General features: G+C 32.5%; 2 protein-coding genes and 1 pseudogene across 2 annotated transcripts; all 3 read right to left on the reverse strand.

Annotated features, from left to right (window-relative positions):
- Positions 1 to 3,145: 3,145 nt before the first annotated feature.
- Positions 3,146 to 6,093, reverse strand: LOC120166086. The gene is made up of 3 exons (XM_039175456.1): positions 5,930 to 6,093; positions 3,483 to 3,588; positions 3,146 to 3,302 (listed from the first exon to the last, which is right to left on the reverse strand). Exons 1-3 carry the CDS (start codon positions 5,963 to 5,965, stop codon positions 3,169 to 3,171), a joined length of 276 nt encoding a protein of 91 aa, XP_039031387.1. The 5' UTR covers positions 5,966 to 6,093; the 3' UTR covers positions 3,146 to 3,168.
- A 6,253-nt stretch (positions 6,094 to 12,346) lies between these two features.
- LOC120166269 lies at positions 12,347 to 14,349 on the reverse strand (annotated as a pseudogene).
- Positions 14,350 to 17,927: 3,578 nt separating this feature from the next.
- Positions 17,928 to 20,653, reverse strand: LOC120166106. Its single transcript, XM_039175471.1, has 2 exons — positions 20,061 to 20,653; positions 17,928 to 19,974 (listed from the first exon to the last, which is right to left on the reverse strand). The coding sequence occupies exons 1-2, from the start codon at positions 20,651 to 20,653 to the stop codon at positions 17,928 to 17,930; spliced, it is 2,640 nt and encodes an 879-aa protein (XP_039031402.1).
- Between the last annotated feature and the right edge of the window lie 1,115 nt (positions 20,654 to 21,768).

The raw sequence follows: 21,768 nt of genomic DNA on the forward strand, positions 1-21,768 counted from the left end.
TAATTTTCAACACAAAGCCACCCTTTTTTACATTTGCCATTCGGTGCATTAATTGCACCGAAATGGCCTGACTTTTAACACTAATCAGGGCAAGAATACGAAATCGAGCGAATTTAAAATCTGTTTTGAATTATAAATAGATTTCGGATTGTTTATCACTTTAAATGAGTTTGATTTAATTGTCGATTCATTAGATGAACATTTTAATTTATATAAATTACAATTGAATTTTATGCCTATTTAATTTATTATTAGCTTTATGAACAATTGATTAATCTAGTATGATATGACATTAGATTCCTCAAGTAGTATTGGGAGTTAAAATTTTGATTTTATAAATATAAAAAATTGGATTGAAAAGGTCGTCATCATAATGAATCTCTACAATATCTGTTCTAAATTAGTACAACAATAAGTCAAATACAAGTGGTTATATGTCACATGGGTGTGCAACATTAATCTCATGTCTGAAAGGAAAAAGGATAGTAGTCTCATGATAAGTAGCATAATAATAACATTCTGACGATCTAATTTCACGTCGAGCATCCAACGCTCTATTAGTGAGGCAGGTAGATTGGACAATCATGATGAAAGCATTAAGATATTGAATGTGAGATAATATCATACATTGAAGAGTTGAAAGATATTAATTCCACATCAAAAGAATAAAAGGAGACTCTAAAATCTAAAAGCAACCACATTACATATCTTATCAAACGTATCTTTTGAGAAGATATTAATAATCTTGTTGGCTTACTATTGCACCAGGAACGTATATCCACTGGCCTACTATTTTCAAGTATCTCGAGTGAGACCTGAATCTAACATACATAAAAAAACGTACACCCAACTAACTTATTCTTATAGATTTCTACGTATAAGTTCTAGGTCATACAAAAAGCATCATCAAGCAAATATTTTCACATCATAATTTTCTTGTACTTATCAAACATATCTTATCAAATTTTAGATTCCTTACCGAATCTCAATTGATAACAAGGTACACTAGCATAGGGTATTGTTTTCGTTATTAATTCTAATCCTTCAAATACAAACTATTGAATTTGAGTATAAATTGAAATTTTTTAATAATAATTAAAAATAAAAATATTTGAATCAAGCATTAAAATAATTAAATTAAATTTACTCAATACATGGAACTTGAATCAACAATAGCAGAATAAAATCGGAGAATTGTAAATGCAAACTCAAGTAATTTGTAACAAAAATATCTTATTCGCGTAGGTGACGGTGGAGATGCCCAATGCTCTATAGTTTGAAATGCAACATTTTACAGATTTGGATCTTAAATTTAAGGCCCAATATACTCTTTCCACTCTATTTTAGACCTGAATAAGCCCAAATTTAGCGATTCTCGATTTCAAATTTAACATAAAAATATTTTGAAGTTACTTTTTTAAAACGAAATTAATTTAATAAATCTTCTGTATCTTTTTTATTTATTTTTTAGCTGGGAAATTATTATAATAAATTGTTATATTTTTTTTAATATACCATATTACGATAAATATATATTGAGTTGTATACCGCCATGTCGTTTCTGTATGGTTCCAGTTTTCAGGATTCCACCGCTAGCTGAAGGATTCCACCGCTAGCTGCTCCCATGGTCCATTGTTTGACAGCACCATAGGTGTTAAGTTAGAGCACGCCAGGGACAGGAGGTCTCTAGACTTGATTTCTCCTTGGTCGAGTGGTGTGTTGGACGCAATTCATCGAGCTTGCAGAGATAGATATAGCCTAAGCGCGAGCACTTTGAATAATCGCCTCCGACGACCAGCTTTGCCATTGAAGATGAGAATGTAGCATTGCTTCCATATCCGCCAAATCATTATACCGAACATATGCCTTACCTATAGGAACCTCCATCAGTACATGCATTATCATTTAGATTAGAATAAAGCCAATCAAAAAGGAAATGGGTGAAGAATCTCCCTGTTCTTTGTCTCGGTAAAATTTGCGTCCAAGTGGTCCTAGTGTTTGAGCAGTCCCGAAGGACGTGAAGGATGTTTTCTTCCTGGTCACCGCACATCGAACATGAAGGGCTTCGTGGTGTGTCAGAAGCTTATATCAAAGCTTAATTAGAAAGGTTTCGTTTTGAAGATTGAGAGGGTGCAATCCAATATTCCCATGGGAAGTTGGTTGACAACATCACTCCCATTTGACAAAGGTCATCTTAGGATGATCATTCGTTCCACCCCAGATGAACTGATGGGCAATCATATCTATTTTGTCACACACGTCTTTAGGAATAGCCACAGTGCATGAAATAATTCGGGATAACTAACGGAGTAGATTCGGCCAACGTGATTCGGCATGTCAGAGAAAGCTGCGAAGCGGTCCAATTATTCAGCTTGAACGTTATCCACGATGAATTGAAACATACTTTTGGTCACTCTGCTATGAAAAAAGCGGTATACCTAGGTAGGTGCTAAGGTTAAAAGAACGTTTAAATAATAACTAAATGCATATGATGATAGATTAAATTTACTTGAGGTAAAAAAAATTCACATGAGTGTTCATCATGACCATATTTTAAGCCATTTCATTTAGTTTTACTTTGATTCTGATGTAAAATATCATATATTACTCATGTGTTGCATCACATGCATGCATTATGCACATTTATATTTTTATAGTCATTTAATAAGTGTTTGTATGATTTTTGTGTAAGTTATGATTTTTTTAAAATGAAGATAAGATACCGAGAAAGAGAAAAAATAATATATCTCAATTCTACACTAATTGGACGGAGTCGTTTGTAGATCATATCAAAATAATATCAAAACTCTTATTTGAGTTTTATTGATTTTATTAATTTCGAAGAAAATAAAATTGAGAATAAAAAGAAGAGAAAAATGAAAAAGTGTTAGTACAAGTTACGTTACAAACGATGATCGACAATGATCAAACAAAAGTGGGCAAGGACGTTGGCCACGAGGATGAAAAAAAAGTTAAAAGTTTAGATCAATTTTAGAAATAAAACACCCTAAAAACACGTGTTCACATTAAAGATTTAATTATTGAATGATCAAATTTTGATGTATTCTTATATTTTTTTATTAACAATATATTTTCACATTCTAAAATTTTATAAATTCATTAATTTTATACATAAAATTGTGCATTATTTGTCTCTGATGCTGATAATCATCCGTCGGCGTCCTTGTCATTAACACAGCTCTGAATCCTTTGTCTTTTCTGTATCTTTGTAGCTTCTTCATGGCTTCCTTTTGTGTAAGCCTCGAAGAACTCCTTGTTCTCTTTCTCCAGCTCATTCCAAACTGCAAAACTTAACACCCTTCATTAATTTCCACGAATTCATCCACACACAACGAATTCATCCACACACATATATATGTGTGTATGTATGCATGTATGTATGTATGTATGTATGTATGCATGTATGTATGTATGTATGTATGCATGCATGTATGTATTTATGAGAATTAATTAATAATTACCTGTAGAAGTAATAACTGGTTTTATATTTGCATGCTTAGACAAAGCTTCCATGCACTCTTCTTTGCTCATCTTAAATATCAAACACTCTTCAATGAGCCGGTGCACCTGCGTTTATATATTCACACGCTATCATCAATATATTATTTATATCAAAAAATTCTACCACCAAATCTTTAACGTCAACACCCCTTTCTTGTATCCGTTATTGATAGTGGCGGATCTAGAAATATTTTTTAGGGCACACATATGTTCATAACATAAAATTTTTAAATGGGGCTGGTACAAATAAAATTTTAGGATGGACACCGTACAGAAAATAAGTAACTAATCAGAGAAAACTCATATTTCTGGGTGGACACAAAATTTTAAGGTGATCACTATCAGTAAAATAAGTAACTAATTGATGAAAATTCAGATTTCAGGAGGAAGTGCCCACCCTAACGAAGCTGTAAATCCACCACTGGTTACCGAATACGAGTAAGAGATGTAACATAATATTTGTAAAACATTCCTTATTCGAAAATCCGATAAATTTTAAAGAAACAAAATTTCACCGATTTTCGAATAAAGAATGTTTTACAATGACATCTCGAACTCGTATTCAATAACAGATACGAGAAAAGAGTGTTACATAACGTTTTTATTTTCTGAAAGTTTTAAATTCGATCTTAATGAACTCTAATAGTCCCTTACTAATCAATCCAAGCATCTGATAATTTGTAGAACCATATTTGATGATCCTACTTATGATCAACAACCGAATACAGGAAAGGAGTGTTACATAACGTTTTAGTTTTCTGAAAGTTTTAAATTCGATCTTAATGAACTCTAATAGTCCCTTACTAATCAATCCAAGCATCTGATAATTTGTAGAACCATATTTGATGATCCTACTTATGATCAACAACCGAATACGAGAAAGGAGTGTTACATAACGTTTTAGTTTTCTGAAAGTTTTAAATTCGATCTTAATGAACTCTAATAGTCCCTTACTAATCAATCCAAGCATCTGATAATTTGTAGAACCATATTTGATGATCCTACTTATGATCAACAACCGAATACAGGAAAGGAGTGTTACATAACGTTTTAGTTTTCTGAAAGTTTTAAATTCGATCTTAATGAACTCTAATAGTCCCTTACTAATCAATCCAAGCATCTGATAATTTGTAGAACCATATTTGATGATCCTACTTATGATCAACAACCGAATACAGGAAAGGAGTGTTACATAACGTTTTAGTTTTCTGAAAGTTTTAAATTCGATCTTAATGAACTAATAGTCCCTTACTAATCAATCCAAGCATCTGATAATTTGTAGAACCATATTTGATGATCCTACTTATGATCAACAACCGAATACGGGAAAGGAGTGTTACATAACGTTTTAGTTTTCTGAAAGTTTTAAATTCGATCTTAATGAACTCTAATAGTCCCTTACTAATCAATCCAAGCATCTGATAATTTGTAGAACCATATTTGATGATCCTACTTATGATCAACAACCGAATACAGGAAAGGAGTGTTACATAACGTTTTAGTTTTCTGAAAGTTTTAAATTCGATCTTAATGAACTCTAATAGTCCCTTACTAATCAATCCAAGCATCTGATAATTTGTAGAACCATATTTGATGATCCTACTTATGATCAACAACCGAATACAGGAAAGGAGTGTTACATAACGTTTTAGTTTTCTGAAAGTTTTAAATTCGATCTTAATGAACTCTAATAGTCCCTTACTAATCAATCCAAGCATCTGATAATTTGTAGAACCATATTTGATGATCCTACTTATGATCAACAACCGAATACGGGAAAGGAGTGTTACATAACGTTTTAGTTTTCTGAAAGTTTTAAATTCGATCTTAATGAACTCTAATAGTCCCTTACTAATCAATCCAAGCATCTGATAATTTGTAGAACCATATTTGATGATCCTACTTATGATCAACAACCGAATACGGAAAGGAGTGTTACATAACGTTTTAGTTTTCTGAAAGTTTTAAATTCGATCTTAATGAACTCTAATAGTCCCTTACTAATCAATCCAAGCATCTGATAATTTGTAGAACCATATTTGATGATCCTACTTATGATCAACAACCGAATACAGGAAAGGAGTGTTACATAACGTTTTAGTTTTCTGAAAGTTTTAAATTCGATCTTAATGAACTCTAATAGTCCCTTACTAATCAATCCAAGCATCTGATAATTTGTAGAACCATATTTGTTGATCCTACTTATGATCAACAACCGAATACGGGAAAGGAGTGTTACATAACGTTTTAGTTTTCTGAAAGTTTTAAATTCGATCTTAATGAACTCTTATAGTCCCTTACTAATCAATCCAAGCATCTGATAATTCGTAGAACCATATTTGATGATCCGATCAACAATTAACCCAAAATATGGAAATAAAATAAGAAGAAATAGATTATGACTTACCATGTGGATATAAGAAGAAGAAGAGCAGTCGGCCATGATAATACAGAACTAATATTAGTATTAAAAGAGAGAAGGTCTTCAAGTGTGATTAGGGTTATAGGTAGATCAGATGAAGAAGAAACTAGAAAACGGAGGGTAAAAGTAGATGGGAAAAGAGAAGAGTAGGAAGGCAGAGGAGGAATAATAAGGCAAGAGAATGCCAAAATGTCGAGTATAATATTAATATTATATTAAGGGTGGTGATAATGAGAATTGAACAAGTTTTGAATTCGATAATAAATTAATAATAAAATTTTGTTGTTTTTAGGTCTAAAGTCCCACGTGGGCCGACGTCTTTGATTGGTCTTACGTGGACATTATGCCACTCTCCACGTGACCCTGGGACCCATTTACCTCCCATCTTCGTAAGCAATTTCTAATATTATATAAAATGACAAAATGAAAAATAATAAGGTTTCATGTAAGGGAATATTCCCTGGGACCTATGGGCAAAAATGCTTGAATAATGTTTGAAGGATTTTTATTTTTTCAAGTAGTGAATCCGCCAAATTATTTTTCCCAATAGGTCATTTGCTACGGTATATAGTGAAGACGCCAAGTAATCCTTGTGATCTGTTGAAGACTCGAAAATTACCATACGTCTTCAACGCATTTCCCCTCCTCTTGCAGGGCCGATTTTGGGCCTGTGCGGGCTGCCCAACCGCACAGAACCCAATTTTTGTAAGGGCCTCCAAATTTTTTTAAGCCTTTTGTATGTATGTGTATTTAGAATATTTAGCCCAAGAATTTTCAAGTCCAAGGCCTATTTTACTGTTATGGTATAGGATCACCAAATTTTAAAATATTAGTGAACTTCTTTATATATCTAATATTTTAATTTTAAAATGCATATTTTATTGTTATGGCACAGGGCCACCAAAATTTACAAGACAGCCATGTCCTCTTGCAAAACTGCATCATCGTAGAAGTCACCCTATTTGGGGAAATAATTTGGTGGGTGCACTACTTGGGGAAATAAAAATCCTTGTTTAAATTATATTTTTATTAAATTTTAAATTTTAAAAGTTTTTTTTTTGGAGTAGGTGTTTAAAGTTTGTAATGTTGCTCTTTTAAGTGCATATGTTGTAACGGATGTTAGAAATCTGTTATTTAACATATATTATGATTATAAAATTTTTAAAAAATTATTTTTAAAAAATACTTCAAATTATTATTTTTTAAAAATATATTTTTTAAATTATAAAAAACTCAAAATTCAGAAATTTTTTAATTTCAACCTATTATCATTGTTGGTGGTCACCAACGCCACCAATCGATTGATTACATAGACTAAAATATTATGCTTCAAGCGATAGTTGAAACGAAAATGGATGATTACATAGACTAAGTGATTCTAGCAAAGGGCGACGATTCCTCTCGTCATGTGTTGGAAACTGATTAGATAAAGTGGCTAACGGTAAAGGGCGACGGTTAAGACAACATCGGTGACGGCCAACGTGAGTGAAGGCATTTGGAATTTGAGTTTTTTTTTAAATAAATTATATTTTTAAGTTTTTATTTTGAAATAAAATTTTTAAAATTTATAAGCATGACACTTGTCAAATAACAAATTCTTTTAACGACCCTGATAAAATAGATACCTAAAAACGTAACACCAAAAACGTTAGGTACTTTGAGCGAAATTTTTTTAAACACCTAAAGTTAATAAAGGGTATAATTTAAACACTTATTTTTTATTGAATGTAATAATAATAATAATAATAATAATAATAATAATTCACTTAATAACCATTTTATATATTTATTTTTAAAAATATTTTAATACTAACTACTTTATTTTAAGTTTAAATGATCTTTTTATAGAAGAAAATTATTATTCAACTAATACTCAATACCCTAAAATAACTCAATACCTTAAAATAACGTGACAAACATATATGACATTGTAAATTGACATTACAATGTCACATGAACAAAGGTGTTGACGTGACATATTAACACATCAACAGAAAATTTTAATTTTTAAAATAATTTTATATGGTTATTTTTTATTAAATTAAGTACAACCAAATATATAAGGACACATGATATCATTTAATTAAATTATAATTATAGTATTTGAAAATTTACTTTTAAAAAAATTCAACTACTTAACCATTAAATTAAGTTGTGGACTTACCATTTCTTAGAAAATATATAACACATTATAGAGTTTCAACTTCATCATCAATTCCAACACCGTCTTTTTACTGCTATATTTTGTCTAAATTATAAATTTTAGAATTTTAGGACAGACATGACCCCATTAGACCTTTTTATGTTCCGTTACTAAATAGAATTAAGGATAACAAAACTCGACTTGAATCGAAAAATTAAAATTTTCGATTCGACTCAAAAAACTCACCTTGAATTGACTTCGAGTTGCAATTTCATAAACTCGACTCGAAAAAAATTCAAGTTCAAATCGAGTCATAAAATGCAACTCGAATAATTCGAAATTTTTAGTAATTAGTGGATTTATTTTCAAGTTTGAGTCGAGTCCTTAGACTTTGTATGATATATGTATATCACGTATGAAAAAAATATGAATAAATATATTTATATTGTATATATAGCTATAGAAAGTCACTTAAGTTGGAATGAAATAATATTATAATATTATAAATATTTACAATTAAATTTAAACATAAACTCAAAAAATTGACTCGACTCAACTAGAATTTTATAAACTCGACTCGACTCGAAAAAAATTCAAATCAAGTCCAAGTTGTAAAATAAGACTTGTCAACTCGAATAATTCGAAATTTTTTTACTCGACTCAATAGAACGCTCACCCTAAATAGAGTCAATGTAGAGAAGAAAAACTCACTTAAAATCACTTGAAAATTTGAACTATAACACCCTTAGCTCTTCCCAACTCATCTCGTCTCTTTACAATTAAATCAAAGAAGGGAGGAGGAATAATAAGCCTAACACGTAGACATACAACCTAAGGCTTGCTCTTGTGCTGAAAAGAAGATTCATTAGTGAAATTAAATTAAACTATAATACCCTAAATTCAACCCATGATGAACGATGGGTCTACGATGTCACTACCTTAATTATCAAGCTAATTGAGCCCGATCTTCACCTGATTAGGCACATACCTTAATTATCAAGCTAAATATACCTTATACCAACCAGTTCTCAGCTCGTGTCAACTCTTAAATGTTAACTCGAGATTTTTGGGTTGTTACATAAACTACCTACATGATTGTGATGTCAACACTCTCTCGAGAAAATAAAGCAAACATCACAACGATAAGAGCTTAGAAAAGATGTTAAACAATGTAGCTTATATATCCAATTAAACGATACAAAAAAAATCACCATGATATGAACATAGATCAAAAGTTTTCTTAGTCTTACGGAAAATGCTATTCAATACATTAGAAGACATCGACTCCACAATTCTACCTTGACATATAACACATGTAACATAATTGGTCACTTGATTTTGTGTCATACTTTATGATAACATTGTACATTATACATATGTGCCCACAAATATAGATTTTACTCCAACAATCTCCCACTATGGCAACATCTGTTTCCTGACAAATGTACAATCTTAAAATCTCAAAATTTGCTATCATATAATAAGTATTCTATAGCAATCTCGTCCATCAACTATATTCATCAGCTATATTTTTGTAATTAATGCAGCTAGTATCGATACCCAAAGCACTCGAAGATTCATTTTGTTTGTCAGAATATTCCACGGGCCTTACGAGATAAAACAATGCATTAGGTCAGCTGACTACAAACTGGAATTATTTGAGCACTCGAAGATTCATCCTGTTTTCCATGTTAGTGTATTGAAAAAGAAGATTGGGGATAAAATTTATGCTACGAGAGATCTTCTAGAAGTCGATCATGATGGACGAATCTAAGATATCTTGCCATGATATTTGACAAACTAATGGTGAAACGCAATAATAGTGTTGTAACTCGATTATTAGTAAAATGATCTAATTTGAGTTATAAAAAAAGGCTACGTAGAAAGATTATAACTAGGGTATTTTTTGGTCCGGGACGAAATAAAAGAAATGAGCACCTATTTATGTTCTTTATTTTTTGGTCTGGGGCGAAATAAAAGAAATGTGCCCATATTTATGTGATATTAACATGCATAGCTTAGATATTACTATGAAAATATTATGGGCCCTGGGCGGGAGCCTCTCCTGCCCTGACTTAGGGCCGACTTTGATTATAACATCTTGAAATCTTAATTTTCATTTTATTTTTATTAATTTGAGATAAATATAAGATAATATATATTTAAAGATAACTTTAATCATTTGATATTGAATTCGTGATCTTTATCAAAGGTGAGACATCATCTTTCTTAAAACGTCCATTTCATCCCATTGATGTTTGTTTATATTAAATTATTAATTTAAAAAACGTTTGAATAATTATTACGTATCCTTGAAATATTAATTTACCTAAAGCATTACATGTTAAAGTATGTTTTGCTGGTGCAATCACAGCTAGAAACCATAGCCCATGGGTTTCGCTTTATGCTATTAGTTTTCCCTTTCAAGTAGGGAAGTGGAACATCTCTTTCAATATTTTGCACCCGTCACTCTTTTTCTTTTGAATAATACGATTATAAGATAATATTTTTTCAGAAATTTTTATCTACTAATAATACACATATATTCTAATTATTCGAACGTAAGATCTCCAGAAAAATAGTATTGTATTTGTTGAAGAATCGGGAAAAGTAAACGAAAGAACACAAGAATTTTAACGAGATTCGGCAATGTGCTTACGTCATCGGTGCCTAGGCGACGCTAGAAATTTTATTCAATGTCTCATAGGTTTAAGTTACATCTCTATTTATAATAGAAAACCCTGGTACATAATTACAAAATTAACCCTGTACCATCGACAAAACTGACTTTAGATACAGTTTTGTCGTTAAGGATTTGGACATAAGTTGACTTTCCAACTTCCTCCAAATTTCGTCTGGAGACGATAGATGCATGACGTGATACATGACCTCGTCCGCCAAGCATAATCGTATGGTTCCTGCCGCTCGCTGTTGCAATTCTTCCCAATCTTCCTCCTCCATCGACACCGGCTTTGTAGGTCGCAAAGCCTTCAAGATCTCCTGCTGCGCCAACAGATCCTTCACCCTCGTTTGTCATAATCCGAAGTTACCCTGACCATCGAATTTCGCAACTTCGAATTTTGCTCATGACATCTGATACCAATTGTTGAAGAATCGGAAAAAGTAAACGAAAGAACACAAGAATTTTAACGAGGTTCGGTAATGTGCTTACGTCCTCGGTGCCTAGGCGGCGCTAGAAATTCTATTCAATGTCTCATAGGTTTATGTTACATCTCTATTTATAATAGAAAACCCTGGTACATAATTATTGTGTCCTCTTTACCGGTATATTTATGAGCCATACCTTACAGTATTTTACCACTAAAATAATTTGATAAGTTATGTAGAAGTCACTCTTAATTATATTCAAGGAATTTCAATTTTTTTTTTTTTTGAATTTTTGGTCATTCAAATCGTATTAGCTTCTAGCATTTATAAGATCGAGCCAAGATTAAAAGAAAAAAAAAACTACGATATAAGGGAAGTCATTGAATATCATTATTGTCTGATTCTGAATTCCAACTGCTTCACATTTCATTCTTTTTTTTTTCACCCAAAGGTCCGTCGTCGGTAGACAATTATTGATTAGCGTTTAAGGATTAGATATTTGAGATTTTAGAGATATAAATTTAGTAATTTAAGTGTTTCAGATGATAAGGGTGATCGTTGGTCAGTGGGTGAGCGACGACGCATGGATGGTCGGTCGACGACGAATGGGTGGCCAGAAATGGTTGATGGGAGGAGTAAAGGGATTAGAATTAGAAATTTTAAAAATATGGTGCTTTTTTTCAAAATTTTAAAAAGATTTCTAGGTTTTTTAAAATATAATTATATTATCAAAATTCTATAATTGTGACACACAACCTAAACACCTAAATGCTAAATTGGTAATATTAGACACCTAAATTGACAAAAAAAAATTATACGAAAAATGAGATATAATTGAGGCAAAATTGACCTAATAAGCGAGCCATGTGAAAAAACTTAGTACATTAGGTCATCTCCAAAATTAATTTGGGTTCTACGTTAAATGCTACATTGTGGGACAAACTCGTCACGCTCACGTGAAGAGTTTCAATAAAATATACTTTTTATTAGTTCTTGTTGCATCAGAGTGACAAGTTCTAATAAAAATATATTTTATTAGAATCCGTCTCTTCAATGTGACGAGTTTCAAGTCACTGTAGCAAATGCTGTAATTCTCAACGACAACAAAATGGTGCCGCATTGGGCTAAATAATTAACCCGCAAACGATATTGGGCCAAAATTGCCTATACTTGGAACACTTTTTACATTAAGCCTATATCTGATGTAGGCTTGCTTCTCGACCACGTCTTTCACTCTTGAACCATGTACTTTCTAAGCCACTTTTAGTTGAGTCTGGAAATTTCAATGACCCAAAGATGCAGTTAGGAAACCAAATTCAGCAAGGAAGATGCAGCATGAAATAAAGGACCTTTTATTTCTTGTCATTATCACTAAGAAGAGTCGGCTACAAATACCCCATACATAATGTGTGCATTACTGATACAAACTCAGATCTCACCATCCCAGAGTTCTTCAATGGTCTTGTACGGGCCACAAGTCGGGTCTACGAATTCGCTGCCCCTAATTAGCTTCTCCTGCAGTGGAAAGTTCACATTGCTTGCAACGTTAGGTCTCAGAAAATGACGTTTATAGAGAGCACGAAAACTAACACTTCCACAGTAAACATCCACATGCACATGTAAGAGAGACTGAAACATTTGCAACTTGCCTGCTCGATTTCGGAAAACTTGGCAAACAAATCTTCAGGGATAGAACAGTTAAAAACATCAAGGTTCTCCTTCAGCCTTGCCTCACTACTGCTCTTAGGCAGTACGCTGTGGCCCATTTGAAGTCCCCATCGGAGAGCTACTTGTGCCAGAGATTTCCCCAATCGCTCTGCGACCATCTTGAGAACCGGGTTTTCCTGAACCTTTCTCCTTCTATTATCTCTCGCTTGGCTACCCAAGGTGAATATCCCTGGGAACAAAGAAATTAGCTTCCGTTACCGACACAATCAGCCTGCTCAGATGATTCAAAATGGTTGATATTCTTTCGGATCTGCAGACTTACAGACAAGTGAATTCCCTTGGATTGACAAAATTTGTGCAGCTCTGGCTGCTGCCATACAGGGTGAAGTTCCACTTGATTGACAGCAGGAACTATGCGTGCTACTTTCAACAGATACTCGAGCTTCTTCGAAGAGTAATTACTCACACCAATAGCCCGAGCCTTACCAGTATCATATAGGGCTTCCATTGCGCTCCACAATCCGGATATGTCAATTAGAGTCATGTTTTCGGGCTTAACACCAACCGAACCCTTCTTCAAACCGACCGGCCAGTGTATCTTCACGATTCATCAGAATTAGCGACAAATATGATGATGCAAAACATATAACTTCAGATCATTTGACACTTAAATTCAAAGAGGAACAAAGAACATCTACTTTAGCAAAGCTACAAAAAAGTAACTTCATGAAGCAAATACCAGATAGAGATCAACATAGTCAAGCTGCAAATCTTCCAGTGTTTTATTTAAAGCCTCCGGTACATCTTCAGGCAAGTGATGGGTGCACCTGATCATCATTTTACATGGGGAAAAATAAACAAGTCCAACAGAAATAAAAAAAATATGGACACTCAAGTACAACTGCATTACTAAATTCTTCTGATTATAAAACAAGACTATATAAAATGGAGGGGAAAAGGAAAAACCAGAGCTTGGAGGTGATAAATAAGTCCTCACGCTTCACCACACCATTATCAATTAACCCCTTCAAAGCAAAGCCGAGCTGCATGTACCAGAAAAATCATTAATTAATATTAAAAAAATAAGATTTGGGTGAATTTATCAAATTGAGACTGAGAAATCAAAGAAAATTTTTAAATTGATTACCTCCTTCTCATTGCCATAGCTAGAAGCGCAATCAATGTGCCTATACCCAACCTGAATCCAACAATATAAAAGTAAAACCCAGATGGAATTCAACTGAAAATCACAAGCAAAAGACACCCACAGAAGAAAACAAGAAGAAGAAGAAGAAGATACCTTGACAGCAGTAGCGAGAGTGTCTCCAGTAACAGCGTAAGTGCCTAACCCGACGGAGGGAATCTTAGCTCCTGTGTTTAGTTCAAAGAATCTGATTTCATCCGCCATTTTCTTCCAACTATTTCAGAGAAAACAAACAAACCAGCACTTGATAGAAGATTCGAGCATCGACGGTTTCATATTAGAACTGAAAGCTGTCCAATTTAGATTAGTTGCCTATCGTCACCATCGGAGCTGGTAGGTGGTGCATACAGATATTATAATTAAGGGTAAACTACGTATTTAGTTCCTAAACTATTAGTTTTAGTCCGTTTAGTATCTAATCTTTTAATTTTTCATAATCATACCTAAAGTTTAATTTTTTATTTCATTTTAGTACTCATTCAAAATATAACGTTTAGTTTTGAAAACAATTGAAAGTTTAAGTACTAAAACAGAACAAAACTGACAATTTAAGTAATAAACGCATTAAGTTTTTAACGATGAGTATTAAAATAAAACAAAAACGAAACACTATGTATGATTTTTAAAAAAAAATAAAAGTTTAGGCAAACTCGTCTTTGAGCTGGGTAGAAGAGGCACTCGCCCAGTGCCCTCACTTGCTCAAGGACTAAAACTATAAATTTATATATAATTAAAAAGGCTAAATTATTTTTTAATTGCTCAATTATTATTTTATTTTTGTTTTGGCCATCTAATTATTATTTTTCTTCAAAATCATACTTAATGTTATATTTTATTTCTTTGTTGTTACTCATCATTAAAAAATTAACAGCGATGCTAAAGTGATATTTCTAAATTATTTTTTTCACTTTTCATTTAATTATTCTTTAATTTTTTTGTGTAATACTTGTTATTAGGGGCTTAATTTATACATTCGCCCCAGGCCACTAAAATCTCAAAAACATACTTGAGTTTATGTACTAAAACCACCAAAATCGATAGTTTATGTACTAAATATGTAGTTTACCTTATAATTAAGGGTAAACTACGACAACATTCACTTTTTTTTGTTTTATTCACTTTTGCTCTCCAAGTTTTAAAAAATAATATTTCAATCACTTGTGTTATTAATTTATTAAATTTTAAACATTATGTTATCAATCATCACATTTTTTTCATTAAGTTGTTAAGTCGACATGAAATGTTAATAAAAAGTTTTAACTTTTAATTTAATCCTTAAATTTTAGATGAATCATCTTAACCATTAAATTTTTAATAAATATCAATTTAAATTTTAATTTCAACTAAAGTCTCTTATCATCATTCATCACTGTCAGTCACCACTAACCACTTTCATTAACGATCTTTAGAGTCTAAAATTTTCTATTCACTTTTTTTATCTCCTAAATACAAATATAATGTTCATTTCATCAGAAAATACATCTGATTTAACAAACTTAGTCTAAAACTCTTTAATTTCCCTTAAAATTAAATAAGGGTAAACTACATCAGATACCACCAAACTTTAGGCGGCGTATCGTTTACACCACTAAACTTTTAATGTTATCAATTATAACACTGAACTTTAATTTTTGTTTCAATTATATCACTAGGCCATTAAACCTTTAAGAATCATATTAAAACTACGTCATTTTGATGAGGTGTCTACGTCAACAATCGTCAGTCACGTCAGTAGCCGTCAATCACATCATTGTGTCGTTAACGATTTAACGGTTTAGTGGCATAACTGAAACGAAAATCAAAGTTCAATGCTATAATCGATAAAATTGAAAGTTTAGTGGTATAAATAATACAATACCTAAAATTTGGCGGTATCTAATGAAATTTACCCATTAAATAACACACATCATGATCAAATTTATAACTTTACAAGGAAATGAAGCAATGCTACAAGTTTTTCATGACAACCAACATGAACCTTGCTTGCCCCAACCGCAAGTTCAACATACCACATTTGTCATGGTACAAACCTGCCAGACTCTGCACTTCTAGACCCAATTTTGGTTCTTTGTAGTCCACGTTTCGTGTTCACAAGCTACCATTTTGAGCTTTCCTATTGCATACGCATTCTTAATGGAGTTTTACAGCTTATGCCCACCCAAAGATTTCATTTTTCAAGAGAGCAATACAAATGAGTTTTTATTTTTAACGATAGATGTACAAAGTTTGAAAGATTATGTTAATTTTAAAGATATCGTCTATTATAATATTTACATTAATTCAGATGAAATTATTTTTAAGACGTTGACATTTACCATGAAGCAATAATTTATACCATTTTCTTCGTTTGTTAATTATTGTTTATGGTAATCATATGATCTTTCTTTTACCTAGCAACACAAGTGAGTTTCATTTTCTTCATTTTTAAGGCAGTGACACTATTATTTTAATATTCGATGTAGCTCTTAAAATTGGAAAAAGAACCCAATACGACCCTTTGATCAACGATTTTCATCGTTGATCGTTACGATACTAATGTAACACTTTACGGTGATGAAATAACGGTCTACAATGACTGATGATGTGACAGACATGCTAAATTATTTTTTTGGTCTAGTTTAAGAGCTAAATTGCTTTTTTCTATGTTAAAGGACTTATTTGATTTTTTAGAAAAATAAAATATTTTAAAATTTAAAATTTAAAATATACAAATATACAAAAAATAAATAAAAATACTAAAAATAAAAATTAAATTACTAAAATATATATACATTAATAAGAGTTTTATCTTATTTAGTAGTATAATTATATTGTTATATTCATACATTTAAATTCTAATATGAATTTTATCTCATTTTTATTTTGTAGAAAATAGATTATTATCCTTTGGAAAATTAAAAAAAAAAACAGAGGGTGAAAAAAAACCCAAACACGTGGAGTTCATATTCACACTAATGTTAAAAAATTGTATCTAAAAATTATCGGGTTAGGTCGATTTTCTTTTTTTTATATCAAATTTAGGTGAAATTTACTTCATTCTGTCATATTATATTCATTAAAATATTTATCTTAATTGTATAATTATTTTTATATATTTTTAATTATATAAGATAATTTATAATAAACTTTAATTTTATAACTTTTAAATTTTATTTTTAAGATTTATAATGTTTATTTAATTTAATTTTATAGAAAATTAGTGAAATAGAATTACAAAGACATTATAATTAGAGATAAATATATAAAATAAAATTTATACATGATGAAGAGTTTAAATTTATATAAATAAAAATCAAGATAAATTCGAGGTAAAATTATATGTTATTAATTTAATTTTTATTTTTAGTATTTGTATATTTAATTTATCGAATATTTTTTATATTTAAAATTTAAAATATTTTATTTTTTATAAAAAAAATTAAATAAGCATTAAAACTTTAAAAAAAAATAAATTTCACTTTCAAACTTGATAAAAAGTTAATTTAATTCATTTGTCACATCATCGATAAGTGTAAACCGCTACATTAATACTATAAAATGTCACGTCAATAACATATCAATCAACGACGAAAATCAATGATCAAAGGGTCATATAAGAAACCTCGTTTGTACAAAGGGCTCTTCTCTATCTTATAATTACTGTTACATGTGCTGTTATCTAATTTTACAACATTTCCGACCTAATTCGGGAGCATCAGGGATTCAAATAGCGGTCCGCTATCGAAACCAAGGCCGTGACAATCGCAATGACCTCAATAGCATCCACTATTGCCTTAAATCCCTGATCGGGAGGGGAAGCAAACTAAGGTTGGATTCTAAGATCCAGTTAAAAGAGAATCACCCCAACACAGCATATCAATTCATGCCCTCTTCTGAAAATTCATATTATTCTGCATGCAAATTTCCTGATATGGTTTAAAACGCTCTTGCCACTTGGTGAACCGCCTTTTCAAAATCTTGAATCCCTCTAATTCCTGTGGTCTAAAGTTCATGGCAAGAACATCAAACTTCAACTCAATGGGACACAGATCATCGAATAGTTCTAGCCCAACAGTATTCGTCGTGTTGTTAGGATCAGTCTCCTCCTTATGCACTTTGGTAATCATGGTACTATATTTCTCGTCTTTATAAATACGGTTTCCCTGCAGTTGATCAATGCTATGTGACTCACCTGCAACTGGCTGGTATAAAAGGAATGGTTTGGGCCTTTGAGTGTCGACCCACATCTCGTCTCTTTCATCGGCAAGAGAGACGGTTTGATCGTTGTTAAGCGAGCTAGAATCTGATACAGCCATTTCAGTAGCTACCTGCATGACTTCAGTGCACCTGAGGCCAAGCTCCATGTCTGATGAAAATTCAGACATTTTCTCTGAATCAGGACAGCCATTATGAAACTCATGAAGCGTAAGTAGAATTGGGAGAGGAAGAACAGGACCGACAAGTGAATCATCGGGCTGCAGTTTGTGTGACCACTTAGTGCTGCGACATGAAGGCTTCCGTAGTAGGAATGGAGGCAACTGAGGTACGTCGGGAACAACAGAAAATTCCAAAGGCACTGTCTTATCATCAAAGGGTACATCAAGTAACTCGGGATAGCTAGAGAAAGCTAGTATTAAAAGTTCCAAAGGTAAGGTTGCCCACATTTGCTTCAAAGCAACCTCGCATATACTTGTTGCCAAGCTAATGTCATTGAAGACAATGGCAAGTGCAGGAGAAGACCTGAATCGACCAAACCCACAGATCTTCAACTTTTCACACAAAATTTCATGAAAGTCTAGGCTAAAAGATTCCTGAAGAGGACCCTTGTGAGACTTCTTCATCTTGGAATCTAGGACTTTAGCAAGATCGTCATTCAAATACCCACGAAGATACTCAAGGTTCAAATACTTGAATCGTTTAGGAAATTCGTATTCATCATCACCCAAGGAGTATAGTAAGCTACCCTCAAAACTGAACAATGATTCTCTGTGAGCTACATCAAAATTTTGCACCAAATCCCATGAGGCACAATATCGTTGAGCTTCGATCTTTCCTGAAGACATTAACCTAATCAAAGTGAACCCACCGAATTCATCTGACTCATGCACCAGCTCCGACAGATCCCTGCTCAAAATCCCAAAACCAAGGACAATATCTTTCTTCTGTTGCCAATCAATCCATTCAGGAAGTGCACCTTTTGAAAAGTCTTCTCTAACAAGACAACTTCCGCAATGACACTCTTGGTTTGACAATAAGAACTCTGAAGAAAGATCCCACGCCAGAAAGGGTTTACAAAACTGTGAAATTCCCATAGCAATAGATCCTTCATTGGTTAAAGAAGGGCCATAGCAGAACAGCCGGAACTCGCAATTCCAAAATGATCCCAAAATTACACAAAAACCTGATTCGGTTGCCAACTGATATCTATCATCCCTTGATTGTGATCTTAATTCCGATAACCTAATCACAACAATAAAGCATGGATTATCAAGATCATGAGCCCATCGCAACAATGGCATCATCGGTTTACGCACATCACAAAGAAGTAACAAGCTTCGGCAAGCCAAAGCAAACTGAAACCCATCAGCTCCTGCTCTAGAAAATGCTAGGAACTGATCTTCATCAACCACATTATAAGGGCTCAACATGTCAATCTTAGCTAAACAAATTACATTACACTCATTGCGCCTAAAATCAAGTAAAAAAACAGCATCTGATCGGGCAACAACCAAAATCCTAGGATGCCAACTAAACTCAATACCCAACCATTTATAATTCCTTGAACCACTGGAATCATCCCAAAATACTCTAAATTTACTCCCTTTAAGATACTCGTTGGGTTTCTGAGAATCAACATGGGAAGCTAAATCAAACAAGAACAGTGAACCATTCTCTAACAAAACCATACTTTCTTCAGGTATATGTGGACTGAAACAAGAACAAACAATCGATGAACGCTTGAATAACTTACAGCCTATGTAAACCAGAGCAGGGTTTTGGTTAACAAGTCTAACAGAATACCAATGAACGGCATATAAGTAGAAGCCATTAAATACCCAACAACAGAATCACCTGAAACCTCGGCGAAATCATCAACTGGGTTCACCAGAATACTCAAAATTTTGTGATTTAAGTGGTTGTTAGAAACAAAGACGTCGCCATTCCGATCACCCAGAAACTTAAAATCGCCGACTTGGACGTGTACACCGAAGAAGCCAATCCGGTCATGGTTGGAGCCGGTGGTGAAGAAGACAAGGGTGATGTTGCGGTCAGGGCAGTGGAGGAGGTGGAGGCGGTTGTGTGATAGAAGGGAAGAAACATCGTGGCTGTAGGAGGAAGTGGGGGCGAAGCGGGAAGCGATGGAAGAAGAAGTGGAGTAAGGTACGGAAGAAGTGGAGAGGAATCGAGAGAAAGAGAGGCGAGGTGGAGGAGGAAGAAGAGAAGGGAAAAGAGAGGGAGAAGAGAAAAGGGTTTTAGGAAGGGTGTTGGATTTAGGGATGAAGAAAAGAGGACCAAGCTTAGTATTTGTCGAAGAATAAGAGAGGAGTGGCGGGTCCAATGATTTACCGATGGGGATGTAAGCCTTCCACTCTTCCGATAACTCCATCCTTTCCGACTCCACTCTTCACGGCGATGGGGCAATTCATTTTACATACAGTAATTTCGTGGCTTAATATTAAAATAGGGTAAAATACATAAATAACCACGTATCTATGGGAAAGATCGTGAAATGACCACCATTTTTAAATTTGTGACAATAATACCACTGAACTATTTAAATGGGATCAAAATAGCCACAAGACATAAACTTTTAACGGGTGTTTATGTAGCAGTTAAAAAAATTAGTATAATTAGAGAGAGGGTTTTTGTAAAATTACGTATTACTTAAAGTAAGTTTTCTATCTTAAGCATGTATTATTATTTTCTTAACGTTTATATATGTCTTATGAATGTTTATATATGTTCGAGTAAATTCTCGTTTTATCCCGAAGTTCAAAAGTAACAAATCAGCCACTAATGTTATCGATTTGTAATAAAATGGTTACTCAATTATTATCTCTGTTAAACTGATGACATGACACTGTTAATAAAAATGTTAATATTTAGTTTTACCCCTAAACTATTGCTAAAATATCAAATAAGACCTTAAATAATGATTTTTTATTTAATTTATCCCAAAAGTTTTCTAATTTATAGTTTTTTTTTCAAACTCCCCCACCACAACTATATTCAAACCACCTTCCTTACAAAACGAAAACCACACTGCATAGATAAATAGAGTTTTTCCATTAAAGACAAATACATGAGTATTTAAAGCGATATATTCAATTAATTTTAATGTAAAAAATAATGCTTTTGAGATTGGTTTTTGTTTTTATAAAGAAAGTGGTTAGAATATTTAAAGACAAACAAGAGTTTGTTTAAGTGTGATTTTCATTTTTGTAAGGAAAGTGGTTATAATATAATTGAGATGATGGAGTGTTTTAAAAAAACTAGAAATTAGAAAACTTTTGGGATAAATTAAATATAAAATCATTATTTAAGGACCTATTTGATGTTGTAGTAATAGTTTAGGGGTGAAACTAAATATTAACAATTTTATTAACTGTGTCACATCATCAATTTAACAGAGATAACAGTAGAGTGACGATATTTTACAAATTGCTAATGTTAGTTGTCAATTTGTTACTTTTGAAACTTCAGTGGGAACACAAATTTTTA

This window comes from Hibiscus syriacus, unplaced genomic scaffold (genome assembly GCF_006381635.1).
Source record: "Hibiscus syriacus cultivar Baekdansim isolate YM2019G1 unplaced genomic scaffold, ASM638163v2 tig00002942_pilon, whole genome shotgun sequence".
Classification (NCBI taxonomy): domain Eukaryota; kingdom Viridiplantae; phylum Streptophyta; class Magnoliopsida; order Malvales; family Malvaceae; genus Hibiscus; species Hibiscus syriacus.